Here is a 10,717-nt window from a genome sequence, read left to right on the forward strand (position 1 = left end):
GAAAAAATTCTCCAGGAGGACAAAAGTTTCCCTACATGCTTCCTTTCCTATAACAACAGACAAGAAAATGTTTTAAATATTTATCATAGGAAAATGAGAAGTATGTCTGTAAAATGAAAATTTTCAATTCGTTTTGGATTTGAGATAAGAATTTCTTTTATGGACAGTCTTACTTTTTTTTTTTTTAAATGTTTCAAGTTTTTATTTAAATTCTAGTCAGTTAACCTACAGTGTAATATTAATTTCAGGAGTAGAACTTAATGAATCATCGCTGACATATAATACCCAGTGCTCATCACTACAAGTGCCCTCCTTAACATGCATCATTGTATGTTCATTGTGTTTTTTGTTGTTGTTGTTTTGTTTTGTTTGTTTTAGATTTTATTTATTTATTTGACAGAGAGATAGAGAGGGCACAAGTAGGCAGAGTGGCTGGCAGAGGGAGAGGGAGAAGCAGGCTTCCTGCTTGGAAGGAAGCCTGATGTGGGGCTCCATCCCAGAACTCTGGGATCATGACCCAAGCTGAAGGCAGGGCTTAACTGACTGAGCCACCCAGGCGCCCTGAAAGAGTTCATTGTTAAGACTGCTGGAGTACTCCAATATTTATAGTACCACAGTTTCCAAGTGGGGCAAAATTACCTTTCACAAAGGACGGAGTGGGGACCTAGATGGAGGGAGGAATGGAGATCAGCAAAAGGCAGGGCGATGGGCAGTGAATGCTATTTGCTTTCAGGAAAATTATCATTTTTGGTGTTTTTTTTTTTTTTTTTAACTGCTTTTTTGTTGGAAATGACTGCAGAGTTTAGATTTAAACCAAAACTGGTCCAAGGAAAAAGAGAGAAAGCATGAATAACTGCAGAGGCTAATTTAGAAGCCAGGATAGGGAATTTAAATCATTTGGGATATAGAATTGTATTATCTCGTTAAGCTCATTAACTTCTAAAGGGGAAAAGATTCTGCTCTGATAATGGCCTATCAAACCACACTTCTTACAAGAATAGCTTAAACTCCAGGAAACAGAAATAACCAACTACATAAAGGCACTAGAGAGTGAACAAAAGAAGGCACAGGAAGGGAATCAATACTTGGCAGAAGTAAAAGGCACTTAGTTACATTCCTAGTTACATTTTTAACTAATCTTATTCTGGGTGCAGGTCCTTATCAGGGTATGCAGTGTTGTTAAAATTCAGAAAGAAACCCTCAGCCTATCTGACATGAGAAAGCAAAGGACCAGTTCAGGGTGAACTGAGCCCCCGGAAACTGAAGGGGAAGGATCCTGGAGAAGAGAGAGTTAGGGAAAGGGAACTGCACATCGTGCATACCAGCTTGACTCAAGTCTCTAGGTAACCTCTGAATTATGGATATGCTGAATAGATTCAAGCAGCTCAGTTAAGGCTAATATAGTGGAACTGCAGAGTCTGGAATTTGGGTTCAGCCATGAAACAAAATATTGGTAGTCTTTAATGGAACATAAGAGAATTCAGAGACTCTGTATTATTCAAAGTGTTCAGAATACAAACCAAATTTATTAGATACGTATGATAATGGGCAATCAATGGAGATCAAGTTTGATATGACCCAAGTCTGGAACTAGCAGACACAGACTTTCAGCATCAGTTAAAAGTACGTTCAAAGGTATAGAAGAAAATATAAGGAATAAGGCAATGGCGTCTGGATGTTTGTGTTTACACACTGCATTCTTTGTATAAAATAGCAATCCTTACAAAAGCAGTGATGACAGAAAGTAATGCACACCAAAAAGGAGCATTGAATTCAAATTTAGTTTGTAGGACATTCATTCATAATCAACAACTATTTAAAATGTACCTTGCTGGGCGCTAGAAGGGCAATGAAAAATTAGATGTGGTTCTTCTATTTACAGACCTTAGAGTTGACTTGAACCTAAACAACTGTATAATAAGGCCCAAAATCATGTATTTCATTAAAATGGTACTTGGGATTGGGAGGGAGACAAACCATAAGTGACTCTTAATCTCACAAAACAAACTGAGGGTTGCTGCGGGGAGGGGGTTTGGGAGAAGGGGGGTGGGGTTATGGACATTGGGGAGGGTATGTGCTTTGGTGAGTGCTGTGAAGTGTGTAAACCTGGTGATTCACAGATCTGTACCCCTGGGGATAAAAATATATGTTTATAAAAAATAAAAAATTAAAAAAAAAAAAGGCAGTCTGAAATCCCAGAGGCAGATAGATTTATTCCAGTTAATGGAGGAGAAGATCCAAGGAAGGCTTTAAGAAGGAGTGACAAATGATATGGACCTTAAAAGATGCTTAGAATTTTTATATGGGGCATGATGGGACAGGAGTGAGCACCCAGCCGTACACAGTGAGGGAAGGTCTGCAAAGAACTCCTTTGGTGGAAGGGTTTAGTTTGAGACAATGGCAGTGGGAGATAAACATATGATAATATAGGTGGGCCCAGATTGCAAAATGCTGGGCCAGATTCTAAAAACAAAGAGGAACCAATTAAAAAGACAAGATACAAAAGCCCAACATCATTTCCTTTGAAAACTACAAATCCAAGAGGGATTTCCATTATTTATTGTTTATGATCTTCACAATCACCTAGTACAAAAAGTAAATGGAATAGGTCTTGTAATTTTAGTGTAAGTCTCTTTAGTCTATTGAGGATTAAGTTACAGGATGATATATTTGAGCAAGAAAAGGATTAGAAACATGCTATGAAATTACTTAACAGTTTGGTTACAAGATACATCAGACAGTTTATGGTTTCAGAAAATTTCCACTGTATTACTTAAAAAAAGAGCCCACTACTCCTTTGGATAGGGGTTGGGCAAATTGTACTCCATCTTTAGAAATTAAAATTCATGCATAAAATGCAAATTATGATTAAATTATATGTTTCTAATTTTGCAGAAAAAAGCAAATACTTCTTTCCTAAGGTCCTTTTGTGGCTTTTTCTGATGAGGAAATTCAGGAGATTCTTTTTCACAGTTAGGAAAGCACATTGAAATTTTTAAAATATTGACAATAAAGACAAGGCATTGAAAAATATCTTGAAACCTAATAATAAGTAAGAAAAGAAACCCTTTGTGAGTAATATGTTTTGTTTTTTACAGATTTTATTTATTTATTTGACAGAGATCACAAGTAGGCAGAGAGGCAGGCAGAGAGAGAGAGAGAGGAGGAAGCAAGGCTCCCTGCTGAGCAGAGAGCCGGATGGGGTCTCGACCCCAGGACCCTGGGATCACGACCAGAGCCAAAGGCTTTAACCCACTGAGCCACCCAGGCACCCCGAGTAATATGTTTTTCTAATATCTCAGTAGCTTCAAATATGGAAGCACTAACTGGGGGTATTTTGGGTTTTTGTAATGTCAGAATATAACAGCACCAAAGTATCTCAGAACAGGAAGGACAATAGAATTTTCTTTGTACTCATAATGCTTACTGTATCCTTCATATTATAGCTAATGACTATAAGAAAAAGAGCATAGTTATATGGCTTTTGACACATTTTGTTGCTTATAAGTGAACTATTACATGGCATTTATTTGACTTTAAAAATCTAAGCATCCATGTATTTTTTTCCTACAAATTTTATTTTTGGCACGGAGTGGTATCTGGCTAATCTATATTGATAAGCACATAAATATTCCATATATTCTACAATTTCATAAAGTGCATTTTGTTTAGAATACTTCCTTCAATGGCCTTATGTAATGTTCTATGAAAACAAGGCTCACACCAGATAAAAGTCACTATCTTTGGAGACAAAGTTGTCCAAAAGCATTCACCTTTGTTTTTTTTTTTTTTGTTTGTTTGTTTGCTTTGTCTTACCTTGGGTTTTCTGATAGGCACTTTGTGTTCTATAACTCAAATTTTTCTAACTCTCCGTGGTGGTCTCTCTTCTAGCAATCATCTACACCTAAATTCCCTGAGGGATAAGCTCAAACCTGTCTCTCTCTTTGTTGAACTGTCTCCTTAGGTTCCATTTAATACAATTCATTGTTCTAAAAACCATACAACAAAATAGGACTTATAGTTACAACTTGACCCCTATTCATGTCAATATAAATAAGTGTCATATAGGCATCATTGAACTCAACACCTTGCTTTCTTGCTTGTTGCTATGGTTTACTTTAAATTTTGTTCAAGAGAACAATTCCTAAAAACAGTCTTTAAGAGTGTATGCCTAATCTGTTACTCAGTTTTCACATTAAGTTGTAAGACCAAACAAATAAGAATAACCTAAAGAATGTTGCCAACACATTTTTTTTTTTTTTTTTTACAATCTGACCAGTGATTAAATACAGACTATTTGAAGCTTTATCTGTTATTCCTTTTACACTGATTGAGAAAGTCTTGTAACACCTAAGATTTTGGACTTCCGTGCTCAAACATTAGACAATGCCAGTCCAGTTCTTGGGTGAAGAAACCAATAAATACTTCCAATTTTCTTCTTTTCACATATTCCAGATGCAGTGTGTCTTTAAAACAGTGTTGGGTCTGTCCCTCTCCAATTTATATCCGTGAGTCAAATCAAACTGGAATTGGCTTGCTGCTACACATATAAAATAATCTGTTACACAAGCATCTCATTTTTCGCTGCATGGAAACATCAGTCCAGGACCTCACCTTCTAATGGATGTAAGGGATTTGAACTGGTTCCTCAGTTTACTCATTAACATCTCTCTGAAGTGATCTCCCATAAGGAAATAGAAGACAGGGTTGATGGTACTGTTCAGAAAGGCCAAGGGCCGAGTCACAATGTAGAAGGAGTTGATGGCGACCCGAGTGCACCGGTACTCCTTCCACTTCTCCAGGCGTGAAGCAATCCTCACGTTCCGCAGGATATGGTAGGGAGTAAAAAGCACGGAGAAGATCACAACTGCCATGATGACTAAGGTGAGAGGCTTTTCAAGGGGCAAAGCAGTGGCAAGCTGCCTGCTCCTCTTCTTTAGGAAAAGAGCAATCTTGAAATAAAAGAAACACATCACCAAAAGAGGAATGAGGAATCCCACGAAGGTTAGGAACAGGCTATAGATGAGGCTGTTTTGGGGGTCCCCAGAACTTGCATAATCAGTACAGTAGGTGCCATTGGCAGCTATATTAGGATTTATAAGGGGAAGTATGGGCAGTAGCTCTAAGGTTACTAAAACCCAAATAGCCAAAGAGATTAAAACAGCGAACTCCTTCTTTTGTAGAAAGTGTTCCCGGAAAGGATACTTCATGAGCAGGTATCGATCAATGCTGATAAAAGTGAGAAAAAGAATGCTGGTGTAGAGATTGGCATGAAGCACATATCGGTTGCTTATACACAACAGGTCCCCATATATCCACTTTCCACTGGAATAACTTCTAATCAGCATAGGAAGCGTGCACAAAAAAGCCAAGTCCGAGATAGAGAGGTTGAAGAGATAAATGTTACTGCATTTCCAGTTCTTCAGACAGAAGAGGTAGCCAAAAACAACAATGCAATTCCCAAGGACTCCCACAACAAACTCGATCCCATAAAAAATGGAAAGGTAATACTTTTCCAGGACAGCCTCTGCCACCAGCCAATTTGGGCAAGTTGTGTTCCACGCCTAAAGAGGAAAGAGAAAAGAGAAGGTTAGAATGCTAGACTACAACTAGAGATAAAACTGCACAGAACATAATAATATTAAAAAAGAACACTTACAACTTGAACTATGAAAGTTTGATTATATTAGGAAGGAGTGCATATAGATACATATTCATTTACAGATATATCACTAATATAGTTATTTTAACAAATATTAATCAGAATACCTTTGAACTATATACTAGGCACTGGGGCTAAAGCATTGAATCAAACAAAGTTCCTAATCTCAAACAATTTATACTCTCTTGGCTAGAGCCAGGAAACAAACAAATGCATGTCACATAATGGTCAAAAATGTCCCAGACATAGAGGAAAGCATATGCAAAGGCCTGGAGGTAGAAACACAGAGAAAGGATTTGACAAATAGTAAAGAGGTCAAGAAATGGTATAATGAGATAAGTGGAGCACCTCACTCCTATTTCTGTCCCCAGATGTTCGACCGCAGCTGTTCAACCACCTGCTGAGTCAGATTTAATCGAAACAGAATCTGGGAAAGGACACAGGGATTCTTATAACTCCAGTCTTGCTATTTTAATTGATTTTATTTTGTTTCCATATTGTCAAAGAATTATGGTTATTTTACTAAATTTGGATATAATTCTAGTTTTAAAACATGATTTTTTAAAATTTAAAATATGAGGCTTAAAGTCTTAGTAATGATAACAAGAGTCGCCACAATATGCTGAAAGCTCACTGTATATCTAAGCAACATCCTTGAAGTCTGCTGTAGCTTATCTCCAGTAACAAGTAAGCTATCAAGTCTTGATGCCTGTAGTAGTGTTTGGCTATTTCTCAAGTCTATCACTTGCATCACCATTCTAGTTCAGGCCACCATGATATATCTCTATCTTAGACTGTATTAGATCTTTTAGGGTCTCCTCATACCTTTTCTGGCTCCCTTTCAATCTATCTTCAACCTGAGAGCCCGACAAATTTGAAAACTACAACCAAAATTCGGATCATATTAACTCTCCTCAGCCAAAACATTTCAATGACCTTCCACTGTCTAGGTAATGAAGTCCTAATCCTTAATGAGGACTTAAGTCATGCATGGTTTGGTTCCCGTAGGCCACTTCAGCCTCACCTAGCATGACTTTCCTCCTTGCTCTCCTTCTTCCTATTCTTTGAATGCACAGGGTACTTTCCCAGTGCTCAGTTCACTGAATCCCTTCTCACTGACCTTTTCCCCCTTTGATCCTTGCCCTATCACATACACTGCCCTTATATCTGCAGTCCTTTCAGGCTTCAATTTGAGTGTGGTTTTCCCAAGACAGATTTTCTGACCCACCAGTCCAAGTGCAGTTCCCCCATTTTGTGTTCTCATCATAAACTACGTTACTTTGAATTTCTGGCAACTTTATCTTACTCATGTTTATCTTCTACATCTGTCATAGTGACTGCCAGATAGGAGATGGTCTATAAATGCTTCCTGCGTAGAGATGAAGATAAACATTTGACTGTTTGGAAAATACTTTTTATAAATATTTCCTCTAAGGTCAGATAAGACCATTGCTCTATTTCACTATAAATCTGACATTGCTCATAACATGACTAATATTCAAAATATGCAATTGTAGTAGTTAGGTAACTTTGTTTAGACATACATTTGTCAAAGAGAAAACTTCATTATATATTTTCAGGATCAGTTTTTTGAAGGCAGAGGGTTAATCCACTTAACCACCTAGGCGCCCTGGTATTAAGAGTTTTATCACTAGGGATGGGACAACAGATAATTTTTAATGTGTCCTTTTTCCTTTCAGTTTACTGAATTTTCTATTTGTTTCCCCAAATCACCATGTATTTGATATTATTGAGATTTCTAGAAATATAGCAAAAAAGGTTAATGGTTTTGTTAAATAGGTTTTGTTTTATAGATTAGTGGTAATACTTCATAATTATTTTTAACTTTCTTCCTCACTGTTTTCAATTCCAAGACTTCTGGAAGCACTCTCTTCCTTGCCCTCTATGATATGGCAAACTCCTTACAGTCTTCCTTTCTCTCTTTGTAAACTATTTGCCCAGGCCTTAAATTGCCCAGAGCTCAGATCTGGACAACTTCAGTATTTGGGGATTGCTCAAAATGCAAGTGCACATAGTCAATGGAACATTAAGACAATGGAAAGTTTCCTTAAGACTCACTTGTTTCATTTTGAATTTCCTCTTTTTCTAGTCCTCACTCTTATTTTTCTGGTGATGCAGTTCTTAAACGTTCTGACTTATGTCAGTAGCTTCTGTGAAGTTGGAAGTTTTGACTGCCACAGCAGGAAAAGAGAGCCATGAAGACATGCGTAACTCCATCTGCCAAGTTCCCAGTAACTCCCACTTGGGCAAGTCAGGGGCCATGAGGAAGCCATGCAGAAATCTTCTCCTTCAAGCTACACACTGGGAATGGAGATTCAGGGAGGCAATAGAGGTAGAGAATACCAGAACTGGAATAAGGGAGGAGAATGACTAGTCACCTTTGTCCTGCTTCCCAGATTGCTTTATCCTTTTTTTTTTTTTAATAACTTTTAAAAATGCATGCTATTCTGTTACATTCACTAAGAAGATACAGGTAGGCAAAAAGAAGAAATGAAAATTATCTGTAAACCAACTACTAATACTTGGATACAATCTTATAATTTAACATTTATTTGAATTCATTTTTTACAAAAATGAGATTATGCTCTTTATGATATTTTGCAATCTGCTTTTTGATATGTTTATTTTATTCTTAAAATAATTTTCTTAAATCCTTAATATATTAACATGGTTATAAACTGTGGTTATAAATGTCAGGCTGTCTTATATTTGTTGGCCAATTTCAACGTCCCATAATTTTCTGGATATTGGAGTCCAAATTAGACGATGTTTGTATTTGAGGGTGTTTTTAGTGTGGCCATTGCAATTCTACAAATTGACGAAGTAAGCTGATCCTTTAAGGAAATTCTTCAATTGAAGGGAAATTACTAATGAAAAGTTAATACTCTCTCTTCTACTTTTTAGTGGTTGTATTTTTAATTTTTAGGAAACAGAGATTATGATAAATAGGTTATGGTTATGTTGGATGAATTATTTTGTAATTTTTTAATTTAATTTTAATTTCTTAATTTTAGTTTTTTTAGTTATCAGTAAAGTGAAACCTTTAATTATATATGCAAACATATATCTAAACCTGTTAGAATTATTAAATTACAAACAATATTCAATTTACTCACATAAGCAGATCAGTAGTATGCATTTTTAATTTAGAATGTTTCTTTCACTTTAGGTCTAGTCAGCCTTTTAAAAATGTAGTTTTGAAGCTTAAGTTTAAGAATATATTTGGTAGCTCATTAGCTTTTAAATTATTTTTTCTTAATTATCACAATTAAACAAAGATCATTTGTGTATTGTAACCCTTGACCGATTCTTTAAGGCAAATTTACATGACAATATGAGTATTTTTTTAGCTAATTGCTATTTTCATTAATAAACTATTTGAATGAAGAAATATATGTTCATACAAGGTACAATCATTTGATTTTGATAACTTCATTTTTTACATATATCAAAATTTACATCATAAGTCAAGGTATTAAAAAGTGATAGTAAGTTATCAAGCTATATGTTTATGAATTTTTAAAAAAATATTCACCAATTATAAAAAGTTCTGAAAGGTATACTAGCAATAGTTTTTGTAATTTCCCAATTTTCCTTAGTGAATTCTACTCTTGAACAATTGTAATTTTTACAAACATAATTGTAATTCTTACAAAGATAAATACTAAACTAAATTTTTAAAATGCCTTGAGATTCTCTCTCATATATTTTTTTCTAAATATGAAATACTATATATATTGATTGTTTTGTATGATTTAGGAACTTTAAAATTTTTCTCTAAGTAGTTATATTTAAGCAAACCTGATTACTCTTTTTGTTGAAATATGTCACCAATATGTTGTCACATATAGGAAATGTGATAAACCTGTTTAAGTAAAATAAATTTAGTATTTGGCAATTTAAAAAGATAATGCATTTAGTAAAAAATAAATATAGAAGAAAAATTATGACTCCCTTTTAGTTTCTTTCGTTGTTCTACATGTTATGAATGACAGTTCAACAGTTCATTTGCCCATTACTTAAAACCTTAACTGCTCACAGGCCACTTTTAAAAGAAACCCCTAATGGGAAGCCCGGCATTACTTTGTATACCTAGGTGACATGAGTTGCATTATAACTTACCATTCCGTTGGAAGGCCCTGATCCCTTGACAGAAATTCTTTGCCAGGAACTTGATACAGCTTCCAACCCAGTGCTGTGCCACTGACATACTGACGTCTAATTTGCATATCATGCAGACAAGATTAATAATTCAAAAGTCCAAGAATAATTTATTCAGTGAAACTTCCAAGTATAGTTCAAGGGGAACTTCCTGTGAGGTCAACACACAAACAAATTACACATTTCACAAACAGAGTTTGTAAAGACTACTGTTGAAATCGTTTCATTCGCTGTCAGAACAACAGAGTAGCATTTGTTATTTTCATGTTGATTTGCATATTTAAAGTTAGTGTAGTTTATATTGGATATACAATTGCTTCTGCTTTTTTCTGCTTTTGCTTTATTTTTCAAGTTGACAATTTTTAGTGAGTTCTATACTGGGCATATAACTAAGCAGCTGTTATCAACAATTTTGAGGGAGCTTTAAAACTGAAATTTGGAAAGCAAATCTGGATATATGCTCTGTCGTAGTTCCAGCAAAAGGGACGCTAGAGCTTCAGGTATTTCCTGTTTTGTTTTCTGTGGCTAAAATCAAGAGACACATCAGATGGAGAGGGATTAGGGAGAGAGGTTGTGTCTAAACAAGATAACCTCAGTACATGGCAATTCATTACATCCCAATCAATGTTTGACAGAGTGCCTAAAAGCCCATCACCATGATTTCAGACAGGAAGCACACCTGCCTTTTTCTGAGGATTATACTAGATTTATACTCAAGTAAACACTCAGGTCAGTTTGATTTGAAGTATCAGGGTTATGCTGAGAAAGTCCCTTGTTGGGCAGACAGTAGTCATTTCATCTGAAAGCAGTAAAGTTGAATGTTGAGTTACCAGTGACAGGCAGAAGCTCCAAGAGAAACTCTATTATTACAGC

General features: G+C 35.7%; 1 protein-coding gene across 2 annotated transcripts; it reads right to left on the reverse strand.

Annotated features, from left to right (window-relative positions):
* Positions 1-1,506: 1,506 nt before the first annotated feature.
* SUCNR1 (succinate receptor 1) lies at positions 1,507-9,945 on the reverse strand. 2 transcript variants are annotated; one of them, XM_059163741.1, is made up of 2 exons: positions 9,806-9,945; positions 1,507-5,564 (listed from the first exon to the last, which is right to left on the reverse strand). In XM_059163741.1, the coding sequence occupies exons 1-2, from the start codon at positions 9,806-9,808 to the stop codon at positions 4,611-4,613; spliced, it is 957 nt and encodes a 318-aa protein (XP_059019724.1). In that variant the 5' UTR covers positions 9,809-9,945; the 3' UTR covers positions 1,507-4,610. The 2 variants fall into 2 exon arrangements, with proteins under 2 accessions (XP_059019724.1, XP_059019723.1); XM_059163740.1 differs by lacking the exon at positions 9,806-9,945 and adding an exon at positions 7,742-8,059.
* Positions 9,946-10,717: the final 772 nt, after the last annotated feature.

This window comes from Mustela lutreola, chromosome 2 (assembly GCF_030435805.1).
Source record: "Mustela lutreola isolate mMusLut2 chromosome 2, mMusLut2.pri, whole genome shotgun sequence".
NCBI lineage: Eukaryota > Metazoa > Chordata > Mammalia > Carnivora > Mustelidae > Mustela > Mustela lutreola.